Source organism: Podarcis gaigeae (assembly GCF_964106915.1).
Source record: "Podarcis gaigeae genome assembly, chromosome: 4".
Classification (NCBI taxonomy): domain Eukaryota; kingdom Metazoa; phylum Chordata; class Lepidosauria; order Squamata; family Lacertidae; genus Podarcis; species Podarcis gaigeae.
Window position 1 is genome coordinate 28,235,021 of NC_139677.1, and position 18,909 is coordinate 28,253,929.

The 18,909-nt window shown below is 38.8% G+C and overlaps 1 protein-coding gene across 10 annotated transcripts in view; it reads left to right on the forward strand.

Annotated features, from left to right (window-relative positions):
- ARHGEF7 (Rho guanine nucleotide exchange factor 7) overlaps positions 1-18,909 on the forward strand; it is a 91,616-nt gene that overhangs the window by 61,732 nt on the left and 10,975 nt on the right. For 2 of the 10 annotated variants that reach the window (XR_014563387.1, XM_083735258.1), the window contains exons 19-20: positions 3,829-4,005; positions 10,383-10,474. The exons of 2 other annotated variants lie outside the window; for them this stretch is intronic. Coding sequence is in view for 5 of the 8 variants with exons in the window: in XM_083735258.1 (XP_083591384.1) it covers positions 3,829-4,005; positions 10,383-10,474 (269 nt within the window). In the remaining 3 variants the exon portion in view is untranslated. Of the gene's footprint in view, positions 1-3,828; positions 5,976-10,382; positions 10,475-13,085; position 18,909 lie in introns of those variants that run through there. 6 more of the 10 variants (XM_083735256.1, XM_083735262.1, XM_083735259.1 and 3 more) reach the window with 5 other exon arrangements.

Consider the following 18,909-nt stretch of genomic DNA (forward strand, 5'->3'; position numbering starts at 1 on the left):
TTTATGAAAAGGTTCGTAATGTTTGTAAGCCACGGTACCAAATCGTTGGTGCTGTGTTATGTCTTTGTGCTGTTACGTTTAGGCTGTTTTAATCATTCTTTTCTAAAATCAGACTTTATTCTAGTCCTACAATTGTTTTGAAGTGGCAGCTATTACGTTTCTATGGGCGATTGCACTAGGGTGGGATCAGATAAATTGCTGATGTTTTGAATGGCACAACTGTGCTCAGTTGGTGTTTGTCATTATTTTTATAAGAAAAAAAACAAAGTGAAAAGAAGTGTTTTGTGAAGCATACTTTTTTTTAGTTTATGCAACAGTGTGCTTACGGAAGCTCACAGCTGGTACAAAATGTATTTTGCTTTTTTGCCGTTTTCCCCTTTCTATGTATATTTTGTAAATATACATAGTGCAATAAATTTCATTGCATACATCAAAAAATCTGTAGCTTTTATTTGCATTTATCTGCAATGAAAATAAAGGTAATAGCTATTAGATGCACGGCTTCTTTTTTCCAAGGCTGCTGATATTGTTAAAATTATATTTGTTTTTGTTTTTGAAAATTATCTGCCCAGGTGTAATTTAACAAGAATTGGCAAAAGGAACAGGATTTGGCCTTGTGCTTTAGGAATGAGGCCAAGTATAGATGTAATGCTTCTCAGTCTCTTGCGTGTGGTTTAGGAGACTGGGAAACGTGTGTGCCTGCATCAGACTCGAGAGGACATGCAATAGCTTAAATAGGCCCCTTTAGCACAACACCATTTCTTTGTTTCCAGTCTGTCCTCACCTCTGTGTTCACATCCTGACTGTTCCTCATAGTGCAGGTCTGCAATTCTGTTAGTAGCACCGTCCATCTCTCATTTTGGAGGTGCTGCTTCTGGAAATGCACATTAACTATGGCCAGGGGATAGGGGAACCCCATTGCCCTGGAAGTCTGTGGCATCAGAGGTAGGACAGAAGTCTTTTCTCTCCAGTGGAAAAGCACAGCCCATGTTTTGTGAAAGGTTTTTGGGAGATGGGCATGAAAAGGAAAATGGCTGGCCACCAGGGTTTCTGCCTCTGCCCCTCTTCTCCTTCTAGCTAAACCATGTCTTCAACTCTGTGTGCTCTATGCTGCTTTCAGGGCAATAAAAGCATTTTTCTAAGGGCCTTTCCACACAATCAATCTGTTGTGCAGCAAATGTGTATTTCCTTCTTCTTTTGAGTATAGTTCACACATCGTCTGGAAGGAGGTATATTACTTTTGAGGGGAGACTGCAGAGAAGCAGTCCTTTCCTGCGGAGATCTATTGCAATTGCCAAATGGAATTTGGCTGCATAGGCATCACAGGTCCCAGGATTTGTTTTATTACATTTAGGGATTATTATCATGCTCGTCACTAACGCTCCTACTGAATATTATTCTCTTCTAGTTAGTGCCTGCATCATTCTTTAATCCCTTAAGAGAGAGAGATTGAAAACATTTATTCAGTTTTCATCCTTTTTTGCTGGGGATTTTCAGCATAGGAGTGCTAATCTAGCATATTTGTGTTTTAAAAAGTTTCCTCATCTTCCTCTCCCAGCAAAAAAGACAACAGCCACCCACTCACACCCACCCAACCGCACAGTTCTTGATGCTGGAGGACCAGCTATTAGTGTCACTAATATTCAGCTTCTCTCTTCCACGTGGCAAGCCTATCTGCCTCCTTTATTATATAGAATCATAGAATTGTAGCGTTGGAAAGGGACCCCAAGGGCCATCTAGTCTATCTAACCCCTTGCAATGCAGGAATCTCAACGACATCATACATGACAAATGGCCATCCAGGCTTTGGGGATGTGGACAAAATATTGAATATTCATTGAATAGCGACTTAGAGAAACATTGCTCACAGCCTAAAATGCCACCGATAAGGCCATGACTCCATTCACTGATCATGTGAAAAGGTCCTTAAGTATTGTTGAAAACAAGTGGAAAGAACAGCAGGTGGAGCCCAGCTTCCCTTGTAAGCCCTGGGTTAGTTTGCTTTTAATGTCTGTATGAATGGTCTGCGATCACTTGCCCTAGTAGGGAAATCCATGTGTGCCACAATGTGCACACGGTGCTTCTGTGTGTACAATTTTGTTCCCTCCATTGAAGCAAATGGAGAATCTGTGGAAGCGACAGATTTGGGGGTCCCTCTTCACATGTCCAGTCTGCGGCATGGTCCTGCTGAAATGGCTGCAGTTCTACAAAACGTTGCTCATGCAAGCAGCTGGGTTTGGCTGTACGTAATTATCTCTAGAGGGTACCAAACCCAGAGATGGCACATGTGAATTGGGCCTTAGCTCCTAGATGGGTTTTCTTCCCCTGGATCAGACTGATCCAATACTTGCTATGTTAGGTGTCTGTACAGTTAGTGAGCCTTCTGCTTCTCTTGAGAATCCAGTTTTGCATCACTTTAAGATTCTCCTTTATTTTTCATGCTAAATCTTCTGGGGCCAAGTTTTTCCTTTCACGGGCATGGTTTGGAATAGTTCCTGTGGAGAAATGGCATTTCTTGCGTAGTCTCCCAGAAAAGTCTTTGTGTGGGATGGTAGAGTGCTGACAGCTCCTTGTTACTAATTTCAAACCCCACACCCCCCAAAGTAGTTCTCCATGGGAAGACCAGGGCTGGGCGATGTCAGCTTTTCAACATCATGATGTATTACCAGCCAAACATCACAATATAGTGGTACAACATGATGTTGAAAAGTGGAGGGAGGAACAAACTTCATCGGCCATGGTTCTGCGAGGGAGCGGTGGTGCCTCAGCTCCCTCAGCCTTGTGGGGTTGGGGTCGATGCCGCTCGTTCCTTCTTCCAGACTCTGGCGGCGGCGGAGTCAGGCACAGGGGGCAAGCCTCACCCATGATATGCCACCGGGTGAAGATGCCCTCGCACTCTGGTCCTCAAACTGGTCCTGGGTGATGTATCAGTACATCGCTTAGACCTAACCAAGGCCCTCTCCTGAAGAACAATATTGCTGAAATCCGCTTACAAGGGGAAAGTGATTTAGAGGTAGCAAATAATAAAGTGGGCACATAGACTTAGATCAGTGACAGCTGAACTCCACTTAAATCTGGAATACTTTAAACATTTTTTTTTTAATTTCCTGATTTGGTTTACATTTAGATTGGCTTTATAGCACTTTTCAGAAGACATTTCTTCTGGAAATGCAAAACAGCAGAGCCGTAAGAAATATTTTCATTATAAAAAAAAAACAATAGAGACTGTTCTTTTGATACATTAGTCTGTGCTTCCACTTATTTTCATTTTTAAATACCCAATTTTAACCAGAGTAATTGGTCCTAATAGCATTAAAATGAATATGCAAGCAGAAGCACCTTCTAAATGTGACTGTGGGTTGGACCCAGACTTTGATGCAATCTTGTACACCTTTACCTGGGAGTAAGTCCTGTAAGCTTACTTCTGGGAAGACACACATAGGATTGTGCTGCCAGTCATGCTTGGAGTAGGTCCATTGAAATCACTGGAACTTACTTTTAAGTCCCATGGATTTAAATGGGTGTCCTCTAGGAAAGTCTCAAGTCTGTATCCAAGCCAACCAAAACAAATTCAGATTCTTATTGTGACAAATGTCTTTTCTTTTTCTTTTTTTTTTTAAAAATGTAATTTGTACATAAAACCCAGCCAAAATAAGGACAGCAAGATTTGGTGCCTTTTTAACAATATTTTCTCTTTTCCTTTTCTTCCCGTCACCTTTTGCTTTTGTTTTCATGTGTTTTGGTTGTGGCTTATCCTGTATGTTCTCCTCCTCATCCCACCTTTGCCTGTCTACATCCACCATTTCATTTCACCCCATACATCCTTAGCATGGCAAGGCACTGACCTGATGCATAATCACGTCTTGGCTGATGATGACCAATCAAGTCTAGACTCCTTGGGTCGTCGCAGTAGCCTTTCTCGTTTGGAGCCTTCCGACCTCTCTGAAGACTCTGACTATGACAGTATATGGACAGCCCATAGTTACAGAATGGGGTCTACATCTCGTAAGAGCTGTTGCTCATATATCTCTCACCAGAACTAATGCACTTCTGAGCTTTTCTTAACAAATGCTTGTTGTATCACAGCCTGCTTTTCTTAGATGTTTTCTTGCAGTTCCTTGTCTCTTTTAATGTGATATTTTAACAACCTTCGGGGTGGGGGAAAACCAATTTCTGATACTTCAGTCACACCTTGTTGGGATACACTAATAGGATCTCTTTTTTATATAAAGATGGGAACATTGATATGTAGCTATGAATGGTCTAGTTTTTGTTTGGTTTTTAAGTTTCGGTGTAGCCATAACACTTATTTCCTTAGCCCCCTTCCCAGCCCCATTTTTACAGCCCATGGCTCGTATTCTGTGAAGCAACACTTGTGCCATCTGTATGGAAATCCTTTTAGCCTTACAGTGTTTAGGTTGGTGTGTATTAACAATAAAGCAGGGGAAACCAAACACAACAACTGTATAAATGTACAAGGAAAATCCCAGAGAGGTGTATATGCAGTTAACTCTGTGTATTCGTTTTCGAAGAGCAAGCCAAGTTTGTTACTATCCTGCCTACAGTTCTTAAAACCACATATACGTTTAAAAAGTTGAGCAAGCACGGGATGGTTCACAAATGTAAAATACTGTTCTGATAACTATTGGCAAGGTGAAGTTCACTGCCACTTTATGCCTACAAGTCAGAGAGTTCTGCAGCTAGCTCCACACATCCATCAGGGATTTGGATGTGTTTCCTTTAACAGCAGACCCTTCGTTCCCCTATCTTCACAGCAGACCATTTTTTTATACTTAAGGGAATTTCAAAAGCAGTTTTCAGCACAGCTGCCTGGTGTGACAAAAAGAATGTCAGTGCGCTGAAGGATTTGTAAGCTCCTGTGTCTAAAAAAGCTCTCTGGCCTGTGGCTGATAAGTTATAAGGCAATGTTAACCAATACATGTGCAACAGTAAATCATTACTTTCTGCGGTAGGAAGGAATTCCTAAATTTTATTTGACGATAAAAACACTTGCTAAGGTCCCTTTTAAAAAATGTCCAGTTTTTGGAAGTGCCATGTCTCTCCCTGTTGACTTTTTGAAGTTCATTCAGCTCTCCTGATCTTGCTCATGTCTGCAATTGAATGTAACTACAGTAGTACCTCGGAAGTTGAACGCCCTGCGACTTGAACGTTTTGGCTCCTGAATGCAGCAAATCCGGAAGTGAATGTTCTGGTTTGTGAGTGTTCTTTGGAACCCAAACGTCCAACGTGGCTTCCGATTGGCTGCAGGAGCTTCCTGCAGCCAATCAGAAGCTGTGCCTTGGTTTCTGAACACTTTGGAAGTCAAACGGACTTCTGGAACGGATTCTGTTTGACCTCCGAGGTATGACTGTATAAGTTTATTAATTTCTTTCATAAGCACACTTTTCATTTGGATTAATAGTACCCAGGGCTTTTTTTCAGCCAGAACTCACCAGAAATCAGTCTCTGCACATCTCAGGTAGGGGCCATTGCTGTTATAAGAGAGGTGCTCATTCGTGAGTTCTGACAGCTCTTTTTCTAGAAAAATAACACTGATAGTACCATTAAATACTTTGAAATACTTTTTGTATTATAGGAGCCCAATATACTTCTTGGGGAGCTCTGTTTTGCAGATAAAATTACTAGGAAATGTAATCTAAAATAAAACAACAAAGAATCAGAATTGCTATTAGAAACTGGCAACTTCTTTCCCCCTAGGATGCTGAAACTACTGTACCCACTGTCCTAACATCATTGTTTGAATAAATTAAACCAAACATAATGTTCCATTGCTGCTGTCTAGAAACTTAAACATAAATGATTATGACTCCTCAGATGACAACAAACATCTATGCAGGTAATCTTTAGTTTCCACTGCTTAATGACTGAACAGGATACAATTGAAGCACTCAAGAGAGGATTGTTAGCAATGAAATAGCATGGACCTGTTTCAGCTGCACCTAATTCATCTGCCAGCCGACAGTCCAGTTTTGGCTGGAGAGAGAGAGAGAGAGGTTTGCTTCAGGTCAAATGGCATGGAAGGCAAGACACTGCTTGCAGTCTGGCCCCACTTAACCAGCAAGCTACCTGCTGCTACAGCCTTGACATAATACCAGCATTTCATTGTAGTTGCTCTACCTTTGCACATCCCTAAGGCTACAGATAGTAACACGAGGAACCGTATGCAACCTAGCAGTGACCCAGAGGGATGAGCCAGGAGCACCAATCTACAGAGCTGTTAGCTGCTGTTTTACTGGGTTTTGAGTCACTTTCTGGCTCCCGCTGCACCCCTGTGGCTTATGCTGCAGTTCCAGTGGTTTATGGGATTCAGCTCAAGTTTTGAGTAGGGAAATGGCAGGAGTGGGTTTTCTTAGCACACTACATTCAGAACATCTTCTGTTTCAAAATGTGCCCCCTGCTGGAATGCTTTCCTTCCTTGGGGGAAAAATATACAGGGTACTCATGCACATACACCGCAAGTGCAGAAGCAGCTGGAAGGAGGCAGCTTGAGTCAAAGTGGCCAGGCCTCTGTTGCCTTTCATAAAAACAAAAAAGGAAAACCAGGAAACTGTTCTAACATGTCTGCTGCATAAAGACTAATTTGACCCTGAGAATTCTCAAAACTCAGTTTAAAAACAAAACAAAGCAGACAACATTGAAGGCATAAATTTAAGCAATTGTGTTCTGGCTTTTTGACAATAGATGTTTCTTACAGTAGCTGAAAGCTTTTTAATTGATTCTGTTGCTCTCAAGATAATGTATTATGGATATAGTATACCATGGTTTCCTTGGAACTCCCCCCCCTCAGAATTATGTTTAACTAATTTTGAATATCCAAAGCTCTGAAAAAATTGCCACCATTAATTATTACAAGAGCTGTGAACCATCAGAACAATGGACTCTTTTTACGGTAATTTTCTTTTGTTTAACCATGCCATTAAAAGGTCCTTATCAGTGTTCTCACTGTGGCAGACTGCTGGCTTTTGTGAATGGATCAGAAGTGTTAATGCAACCAGCATTAAAATATAATAATAATAATAATAATAATAATAATAATAATAATAATAATAATAATAATCCAGTGTTAAAATGGTGGTATTCAGCCCAAAGTTTTAGTGTTTTATTTTTGTGAAACTTAAATGATATTAATAATGGTACCTAATGTTATACAATCTGTAAGATAAGTGTGTACAGTTAGTATTAAAATGAAGGCGTACAGAATTTGAATTAGAATGTTAGGTGTGAGCCATTGTCAGTCCCTTTCACACAGCTTAAATGATACTGCCATTCAATAAGTATTTGCTATAAGGTGACAGTAAGCTATTATTAATTGTGTGTTTTGCATAAATCTTGCCAAAACACAATAAAATGTGTATATAGTGATGTTTTAAAAAAGAACAAATATATATATTGTTCATTTCATTTGTGAATGGGAGAAGCCATCTTTAGTAAGTTACTGACTTTTGAAGACAATTATAATAGATGTATATCTGAATGTGCATTGTATTGTACAGTTTGCATTTTCTTGTTTGTGGTGGCATATAACAACTGCGTGTTTTCTTTGTTTTTTTTAAAAAAGGTTTCTGTTATGTACAGTTGAAATAAATTTTGCATTTACTAGCCTATGCCTTTAATATTAAAATTATTATGCTCTGAAAAGGGCAGCTTTTTATAATTCCTTTTAAAAAACATTCCTTTTTGGATATAGTCAAGCAATATGGAAGCCAAGCACTAAAGTAAACATGCTTCATTTAGGGCCTGGGTGTGTATATATAACACCTTTTGTGCTCTGATGAGTTATTTCACACAGATTTTGCTTTATGTAGGGTTTTAGCTTTCTAAAAACAACCACCACCACCTTGTAAAGTTCTAAATTTCCAGTTATTTGCTATTTATAGAACATGGCTCTGGTACTACTGTAGTTGCGTTTCATTCTGTACAGTGGGCGACCTCAGATTGTGGGTGTTCATCTGCATCAAATGTGTCTTTCTAGATTAGATGGGAAATGGATGTGCACCCAAAACATCAGCTGTGTATGAAGATTTTATTTGCTGGATCAGGGTACACATGATTCAATACTTTTTAATATGGTAGTGTTACTCCTCTGGTATTTGGCAGGGAGCATGCTTAAATGACTTAAAGAAAAAATTAGTGAGAAATGTCTCAGATGTTTTCAGGGTATATGTTTACATATTTGGAGCTCTGCTGTATAGGCTGGTCAATAGTATAAATAGCAGTAGCAGATCCAGTGGGGGATCCCAGGTGAGTGAGGGACCTTTCTGATGTGGCGGTGCTCTGGCACCCAGGAGAAGTGACTAGATTTGGGTGGAGCATATATCCATCAACTGGCTCTTGAGATCCACAGAATTTTCACCGAGGTACCTGGATTTTCAAAGAGTAAATGTGTGTGATGTTGTTGTTCTTAAACCTTGTCATTGTGTGAACTAAGTAAAATACTGGAAAAGGTCCTGCTATGTAAATATTTGTGTTGTTACCGCTATGTTGGCAATTCATCTGAACTAATCACGACTGCTTTTTTCCCTACTGAGCATCCATATCAGTTAGGGATTTATGAGCAGGTCTCTTTCTGAAGTAAGTATTGCTGTGTCATTCCTTAAAACTCCAAAAAAAATGGGAAACAATGTGCACTTTCCTCTGACTTCCTTTGTCAAAATACAGGAGCTAATACTGTAACTTTGTAACATTGGAGTTTGGTGTCTCTTAAGACTGCAATCTTGTATATACTTACTTAGGAATTAAGTCTCATTGGATGGCAAAATTTTCTTCTGAGTAAACATGCATAGGATCAGGCTGTAAGGCTGTTTTAACAGATTTTTATTTCAGTAGTTGCCTGAAATATTTTATTGACTTGGTTAGCATGTAATGCTAAGCCATGGTTTATTAAATCACATTTTTCTATTGTCCAAACAATAGAATCTTAACCTTGGTTTGTTAATCATGAACAAGCCATGCTCATGAGGCTTGGTTTATTATTGGTTTATAAACCTTGGTTGATAGTAACCATGGTTTAGCATTACGTGTGAACTCAGACATTGAGGTTTTTTATGTTCATCACCTGTTCTTGGTAATAAAGAATATTGGTCATTGTCTGTGATGTAAAATGATTTATGACATGCTTGTTTAGCTACATAAATTTTCAGTGCATTTCCATATGCAAATATTGACAGTATAAAACTGAAGAATAATAGGATGTGTGGTAAGGTGGGAGCAACAGCTAAAGGAATAAAATGCAGGAAAGTGTTATGTAAACACCTAATGTTGAAAACAGAGATAAAGAAATTTTATTTAGAAGTGAACATAAAGCTTAATTCTAACAGTAATCCATGGTAATGGCCTTAAAATAAAACACAATTAAATATTTTCCCTTTATCAGTTTGAATATTGCAAAGCATAAACAACTGACTTCATAAATACAAGGTCTCAAATCCGAAGTTATTCTTTTGTTAAGTAAACATCAGTGATTTTCTGCAGCCCCTCACATCATGATCCACACTACTTCCAAGAGTCCCCCATCTGCCAATAGCATTTATTGAGTTGGGCAGGTAGGGGTCTGTAGTGGGAGAAGGGGAATTCCTGCTCCATGAACTGTGTTCCTTTCAGGGAAGGAAAACTAAGATCCAAGCCAATGAAATGTGCTGTTAATGGTTGACTTAACTAATTAATATTTTGCCAGGTGACACTTGCCAGTCAATTTTCACTCTGAAATGCAACACTTGTAGGTTTTTGGCTAAAGGTATTCAGAAGCAGACTTTCAATATGAGCGCTACTGTTGTGTATATTGTTTTAGTTCCAAAAGTATACCCAAATGCTTCATCAGCTTTGTATTGTGCTAGGGAAATCCAATTAACTTAAGTAAACACAGTTAAAACACTTCAGATGTTTTCCAGTTAAGCTGTCAGGCTGTGATCCAGAATGAATGGTAGGATTAGATTTTTTTTCCTACTTAGCGCAGCAAGAATCTACAGCTTGTTGAGTTTCGTGAAAAAAATTGAGCAGGGGCTTTTTAAAGCATATAATTCATAATTACCTTTTAAATATATGCCCTCTCGTCCTCCTGTTTTTAAAAAGTGAATACAGGTGATCTGCTATATAAAAATATATTATCCTTTCCTCATCTTGTGGTCTCTTCATTTCTTGAGACCATTTTCATGAAAAGACAAGATGTACAAGGTGTGTTTCTTTACAACTGTAAATAATGTGTTACATAGCTTACTGGAATAAGTGAACAATTGTTAGCTTGTCTACCTTGTTTATTGATTTGGTTTAAGCTCCTATGTGTAGTCCAAAATGTTTTGTTTTATAATCACTTCTCTCATCCTTGTATTTTAAAAGGTTTTATTGTTTATGTGTCATTTACTCAGATCAGGACACAACAGTCTTCTATCTCAACCATGAGTTCAAACTGAATGAGCAGAATTGTCAAACTAAACTGAAAATTATTTTTTTACTCTGGGTGAGTTTATATAATCATTTATGATAGGAGGTATATGTTTCACCTTGGTTAAATATAGTTCGTCTTCAGTGGTGGAGGGATTTCCGGAGCACATTACTCATCCCACTTGCTCTGAAGGTGGCTCTATTCAAGTCCTTCTTGGCCCTTCTGATAGGGGGAGACTTCCAAGTTCTTTCTCCCTCTGCTCTGAGTAAACAAGGTTGGTGCACTAGCATTGTGGTGCCAAACAGACGGCTGGCACTCCTTTTTTTATTGTCTCCTTCCCTCCTTGAGGTTTAGAGTCTGATCAGGAAGGGAGCCAACTCACAGCTTCACCTTTAGAAGGTACTTAGAAGAAGAAGAAAACGTGAGGAGCAAAGATCATGCTGATAATGTTTCAACAACCACCAGTCTAGGAACAGGATGCTTCATTGGCTCCCCATAAATAGGTGGTTAGCCCCTGGGGTACTAGGAACCAGCAGGAATGGGGACACCACCAACCTAGGACTGCTGCTCACTTGGCAGAAAAAAGCATGGACTTTTGGGCCGGGGATGGACACCCTCTCCTGTCCAGCATAGTGGGTGTGGGTGTTCACCCAGAGGTTTTTTTAATTTGATTTGCACGTTGGTGGTCAGATATACTAGTACTGGCCTCCATGAGAATAGAGAGAAAGCAGAAAGCCAAATGCCCTGACCCCACAAATTACCCGCCAGTCCTGCCACCCACCTTCACCCTAAGGCATAAGGCTGGGAAGGAGAAACATGAAAAGCAGGCTCTTAAAATGTAGACAAATTTCAGCATTTACTAGGTGAAAACTCCTCAGCATGTTTGGAACAGGAATTTCCACCCATCATTCATACACTTTATTCTTATTATTCTTATTATTATGGGGGGAATATTAAGTTTCTGACTGGTTTTCAGAAGGTGTGTCGGTTGTGTTTGGAGTATTATGCCATAGCACTGTAGTGCAGCTCTAGGGGGATTAATGTACGGCTTTAATTTTCCCCCTAACCTAACATGCTCACTTAGATTGCTCGCTCCTCCCTTCCCATTTTTGGATTACGGGTGTCCCTTACAAGCCTCACAGCAAGAATATTTGACCACTAAACAATTTGAGAACAAGTTCATGAACACTATTGGAAGGAACAGCCAACTCCAGTTACAGTTCTCTTCCAACCAGTGTAGAGGAGCAACAGGAGGATGCTCTCCATACAATCCCAGGCCATTTGTCCTTGTGGAGCAAGGATTCATTCAATACTTTCATCAAGCCTTGAAAAATAATGTTATTGTTGTATTAGTTGACCTTGGGTGTTAATCTTATAATTGTCAAGAGATTAGAGAGCCACCTTAACTTTACAAAGCTTGTCAAATGCCACATATTCCAATGGGGGAAGCCAGTCAAAATGGCAATTTATTGACCTTCACAGAATCTCATGGATGTGTATACATTCCCATTCACTACCATCACTGCAGATTCCCAAGTTCCATAAACAGGAATGAACTCTTTCCATACAAGACCCTCCCAGTTAGCCTCTCATCGGCTCTTGGTTTTTGCCCATACTCATAATGTTTCTGATTCCCAACTATTCACGTTTAACCAAATGGCCACCAGTATTGTAACACCTTGGCAGTGTAGGTGAGTTTCAAATATTTTGTAAAATAATCTTATTGTGTGCAAAAAGTTGGAGCTTGTCAGAGGCAAGGGAAACTTCCTTCAGAAAGTGGAGTCTCCAGATGAAAAAAACAACATACACTTTAGCAAAAGAAATGCAAGCAGATGATAAGGAAAGCAAAACAATAATTTGAAGAGCACATCACTAAAAACATTAAGACCACCACCTCCAATAATAATAATAAAATAATAAATCCTTAGATATATTAGAAGCAAGAAAGGGGCTAGCACGATCATATATGTGCTAAATGAGGAAAAGCAAATAGCAGAGAAGCTAACTGAATCATTTGAATCTGCCTTCATTGTGGAAGATGAAGGCAAGATCCCTGTTCCTAAACTTTCTCAGAAAGGGAGACTGGGGCAATTAGTGGTGCCAGGAGATTACGTTCTATGCCTAATGACAAATTAAAAATGAACAAATCAGTGGGTCCAGATGGAATCCACCCAGAGTTCTTGAACTCAAATGTAAAAACTTTAAATTAAAATTTGTAACTTGTCCCTAACTGGAAAGTGCCAATGTAACAACAGTTTTTAGATCCTATGGGAATCTGGGGAATTATAGGCCAGTTAGCATTTGTTCTGATGGTAGAAAGCATTCTTAAAGATATAATTGCCACACATGTAGAAGACCAAATCTTGCTGAAGAAGAACCAGCATGGCTTCCACAAGGGTAAGTTCTGTCTAACCAATTTTCAGAGTTGAGTGTCAGTAAGCATATGGATGGGGTAATCTAGTACACATTGTGTAGTTGGACTATCAAAATGTTAATAAAATTCCTAAAGACTCCTGTAAGGTTAGCAGTCACAGGATAAACAGACAGATCCTCTGATTAAAGGATAACAGATTAAAGAACAGGAAATGGAGAGTAGGGATAAATTGATTCTCACAATGGAGGGGTGTAAAAAGTGAGACCTCCCAATGGTTAGTGTTGGGACCTGTGCTTTTTAACTTGTTCGTAGATGACCTGGAGTTAGGGGTGAGCAGTGAGATGGCGAAGTTTGCTGATGACACCAAATTGTTCAGGGTGGTAAGTACAAAAAGCGATTGCAGGCTGCTCCAAAAGGATTTCTCCAAACTGAATGAAATGGCATATGCTATCCGATGTAGGCAAGTGTAAATTGATGCACATTGGGGTAAAAAATTCTAACTTCCTATATATGTTAAGTGGAATGTGAGTTAAGCGGTTATGGTGCATAACAACTGACCATTGTGCACATTCACCAGGCATCATGGAGAATGTGCACATAATTCTTTCATGAGGAGGAGATTGCACACATTTCTCAGGCAATATATCTAACCTCCAATAGGCCTTGGGAAATGTGCATATTTTGATAGAATTTTGTACGTTCCTCAGGCAGGTTTTGGATTATGCCTGGCTGCTGTTTTCCTGACCTGAATCAGAGGTACTTTACACTCTTTCTCTCCCAGCTCTTTTCCCATGATGATTGACCTCATGCTGCTATTAAGCTTTTTCCTAAGTTTAATAGACATACTTGAGGGCAATTTCCATCATAATCATGGCTGGTTTAAACTTTCCCTCTCCTTGCAGCCCCCCTTGTGCTGCTCAGCTGACTGGTGAACAGCTGAGAGGTGAAAAGGGGGCTGGACAACAGGAAAAAATTGATATTTTCCTGCCCCCCTGTCTTTCTGCTACTTGCCTGATCAGTATGATGTGGGCCATGTAAGTACTGACAGTGGTCTAGAAGCAGCTGACTGCACTTGTAAACAAGAAACGGGGAAAATGTGCATGTTTCTTATATGCATACTGACCAGAGAATGTGCATGTTGGTTGGACAATGTACAAGATTCAGCTGAGATATGCACATACCCCAAGGTCTGTTGAGTATGCATATTAGCCAGAGAACATACAAAATTCAGTCAATATATGAACTTTCTCAAAGGCCTGTTGAAGATTATGTATACTGACTGGGCAAAGTACACAATTCCTTCTTCATGTAAGGATCCATGTACTTATTCTCCTTGAGGCCTGGGGAATGTTCTTGTCTTTCCTATCTGTTCTTTGCTTCATTATCATTAGTACTGGAATTGACAGAAACACACCTTATACCGAGCCAGACAATTGGCCCGTTTAGCTGAGTAATGCATATGGATCGACAAGGTGCTTAGTAAGTGGAAGCATTGCCATTACAAGGGTCTCTTGTCGCTACCTCTTGCAGCAGTGCTGTCATCTCCCCTCAAAGTTTGTCATATTTAAAGACAAGCCAGAATGCCTGGAAGTAGACACTTGTCCTCCTAGATGGAAGGATGTACTCAACGCTGCATGAATGGAGTTCCACTTCTCATCTCCCCTCCCTCTGCATCTCCAAAATCTCCCATCACTATGTAGCATATTTTGCAGGTGCGCAGGGGAGCGGAGGAGGAAGTTTCATTGCACATGCAGAAGCCTGGCGAGTGGAACAGCAGTGTTAGCTACATCCCTGAGGATGTAAACATGTTCTTGACACCAATCTAGAGAACTTTGGCTGATGCTACTTTGGTGTATTTGTGTGGAGGTTGTCAAGCTCTGATTTCAACCCTTTCACATGTCTGTCTCCCAGTAAATTCACCCACGTTGCCATGTCATGAAGTGTGCTGTTCTAATGGTTTGACTGGGACTTCCTATTGATGTGCAGGCATTTTTTGTGATTATTTACTTTGACATATCTTCAGATGAACTTCTTCAAATGGTTTATACCTTTCAGTGTTCCATAGTTTGGTTTTAAATCTACAGATCAGAAAGTTTTATCTTTAATCGTGGTTAATCCTTTATTCTTTTCTCGCTCTCTCTTCACCAGCTATTTTCTTGATTTTATGCATTATTTATCTAAAGTATATCAATCAGCAAAGCAAGCCGCTCTGAATTTGTTACTGGAGTGCCAGTTGAGATGTGAATAAAATAATGATTGCCATGTGTGTGTGTCCTGTGTTCTGTATTTCCTAAGTAATGAGATTGTTAGTGCAAACTGCAATAGTTTTTAACCTTGATACGATAGTAGTTTTATTTTTACCACAGTTTTAAAGACCAATGAACATGTCATTTTGCAAAGCACATCTATAGGTATTTGTAAATCAAACCAAAAGATTTATAGTATCTTACTTAAAGACAAGGAGTTTGCAAATTGGGCTTGAGTCCCACTGAAATCAAGGGGCGGGTTTCATTGAGCTTGCTGTTTTTAATAGCAAGCAAATTCAAATTATGCAAGAATGTAAAAATCATAACATTATGCAACACATTTTGTGTGTGTGTGTGCAAATGTTGCTTAATTTATATATGTTCCAGTTTTATACTTGTCATGGTGCAGAATTTGGATTACCCAGTTATAAAAATTAAGTTATTTTGGTCCCAGGTACATGCATGCAGGTCATACAGGATTACCTCTAGAATTGCAACCTGGAAAAATCTCCTATTTATTTATTTACTTGATTTTTAAGGAACAAAACACCCCCATATAAGGAATAGAGCTTCTCTTACAGAGATGAAAGAAAAAGAGCAGCTGGTGGTTGTAATTTTAGACATCTTCATGCCTTACTTTGGTAACACAGCACTGTGAAGTATATTTACAAATCCAATTAAATTTAAGTTAAACAAGAACATTCACTTATTTTATAAATGATGAAGAGCCTGCAGGAGTAAATCACATGCTTTTTTAATGCAGGAAGCCAGAAGCCATGATGTGAAAATATTGGGGAGTGGGAGGCAAAACAGGAAAGTCTCTCAACTTCCTTACTTGCAAAATACTAATTGTATATTGGCTTATGATTATTGTAGAATGCACACTTGAAAATCAACATTGGGGAAACCTTTAAAACAGCACTTTCAGTGGCTCTATCATAAGGTTACCAGATTTTTTTCAATGAATCTGGGGACACTTTTCAACTTCAGTAGGAATGATAGGATTTTGTCAGTGAAAATCACTCCCTTTTAAAGCTGCTGTTTGCTTTGAGATGAAATCCTTTATTAACACAAATGAATATATCCTTCCAATGCAAATAGCTTCAAATGAGCAAGTTCCACGAGGACCACTGCAAGGGAGGAAAGGGTTAAATGTCCCCTCCAGTCTCCCCAGCAGCTGCTATTTGTATTTGTAATTTTTTTTTTTTTAAGTGCAGAATTTTATAACATGGGCGGCTTGGGCTTGATTTCTTGATGTTGCTGGATATTGTTTTTCAAAACTCTTCTTCCATTATTAACAGTCTACCTGTTTGTTGCAAAAGTTTATCTTGCTTTAGTTGACTTCTGTTTTAATGTAATTCTAAACATGTATGTGTTCCTGCTGGTTGTTTACACATTTCTGTATATCATGTATGATGCAAATTTGCAGCATAGATGGCTTTCTTATATTGGCTTCTGGGAAACAGAAGAACATAAGTTCTGTTGGGTTAATCAAAGCATTTGTATTAACAGAAGAAAATCAACACAACATGGGCACATTTACAAGTCACTACCACTTGCTCACTACTTCCTGGCTTGTAAATACAAGTTAGGAACATTCACTTCAATGGGCGTAAATTAATGTCAATATTGAAAAGTTGTGGTCATTTTGTGAAATGAGCTGTAGGTCAATCAGTAGATTTCCACCCCAAGCCTTTGCTAAATGAATTGTCTGTGGGATCTCTAGATAAACCTTTCGGATTAATGTAATTAAAATGTTTTGAAATGATTGGTGGTTTTTTTGTGGTTTTTCTAGACCAAAAGTGTGGAAGTGTCTTTGTTTTCCCCTTCTCGTATACAGAGCTTTGATGTGCCTTCATTTCAGCCCATTCCGTCACTACAAAACCATGCTTTATCTTGCCATGCAACTGCATGCTTTTTAAGAAGATACAAGTCTTGGATGGTTTTAATATCCTAAACATTTAACAAAGTTGTTTTGAGACACAAGGACTGTGCTTCTAAGTGTGCATTATTATTGGGAAATAAGTGGGAAATAAGTGAGAGCAGGTCAAGCTGAAGGTTGTGTTTAGATTGTTATTTAGTACGTACATAAATTAGAGCTGAGCAGCAGATCTGGCCTATTGTGTAGTCATGTTTGCTAGAATCTGTTCATGACATTCTGTGATAGTTGCCTTACCATGTATCAAAAAACATTTAGTAACTTAACCGTTTTTGATGCCATCCATAAGGCTTACATTCCTTCCAGTTCCCTTTCCTTCTCCGTTTATTGTAACATCCATGAAATCAAAGCATTACTTGTTGAAATAAGTTGTGCTTCAGATCTCATACATTCTAAAATGGTAGTTACCTAATTTCCAAGGGACTGAACTGATAGTTTGGATTTAGGTTTTTAATTTATGTCGGGGAGCTACTGATAAAAATGTTTGGAAATAGCCATTCCTTACCACACACAAAGGGATAACAGTGTTTCCATGTCATCAATTTCAGTGTCATTATTGCAATAGCATCCTTTATTTCAGTACAGTAACAAGAAATTACTTGATTTACACTGTACTTAAAAAGTTAATGATGTGTCATCGTTGTGTGCAAAGAATAGCACAATTCATTCAGTGTTGCCTCTTTTTACGACATGGTGGTTTTTTATGGTGTTTATTCTTTTAAAATTAGTTGCAGTGATGTGTCAACGATATTTCTTGTGCCTAATTGTTCTGGGTAATGATGAAGTACTCCTTGTTTAAAAGAACATCTATTTTTATGTTACCTTGCCTTGTCCTTTGATTTTACTTCTTAAAGTTCTTGAGTTCGAGCAAGTTAGACGGAAAACACTTGTTTTGTATCTTCTTTTTCCTACGTTTGCAGCATAAAAGATCTGGTTTTGATCCTATTTTCAGAACAACTCCTGTGTGTAAGTGGCTTATTAAGATTTCTGTACCATAGGTTTTCGGTTTAACTAGTGACCATTTGCCAAATGGGAACTTGCCACCTGGTAAACTGGTATCACCCTGTCAGGTTGTAAGGAGGCTTTGACTACACATTTGGTACAGATAAGTGATAAACAATTCTCAATATAGGCTTTGTGGTGGTGTGTTTCTTTAGCTGTTGTGGCAGAAATATTTTCCTCTACACCTCTTGTATGGTTGTTCCTTTGTATCTACTCCTTATTTGTGTTTAGTTCTGAGAATATTGTCAAGAATGTGTTTCCCCCCTTGATCCTAAATTTTATAGTGACAAATAAGAGAAGAAGCAGTCTCGATATTATGTGACTCAGGTCAAATAGATTTTGAAAGTGAAGGCTAATACTTTGAATTATGCTTAGCAACAGAGTGGAGCATCATTACAATTTTTCTTCTAATGACCAACCAGTTTTAGAGCCAGGATACCCCATTGAAGCAGTTGCAATTCCTAAATATTTTTTCATAAATGCCTCTTTTATTAGGTGTATTATATAGTCAGGCTATCACAACTAACCAAGATATTTTCATATGGCGTGCTTTTGCAGTATCTACAGAAATTTCAATTATATTAGTGAAAATTCATTATTGCCTGATTAAGTTACTGGCGAAAGATCATTATTGCCTGATTATGTTACTAGGCTCTCTATATAGAGTTTTCTTAGATTTAACTAGGCAGTGCTAATCTAATCGGCTCATAGCTGGAAAAACATAAGTGGCAAATTTGTTGGTCAGTCTCACATAAAGTAGTGTGAATACACCTATGGTAGTAATTGGCATACGCCCCCTTCCAAAAAAGAGAACTAGACATGATATGTCCCAATGTCCAATATTTCAAATAGCTGCTATGTAATAACAATCCTGCAGTTTTTAGAAACTTATTCTTTCATATGCTTTTAATAGTGCCTGGATGTTTATCTGTTAATTCTATTATTTTGC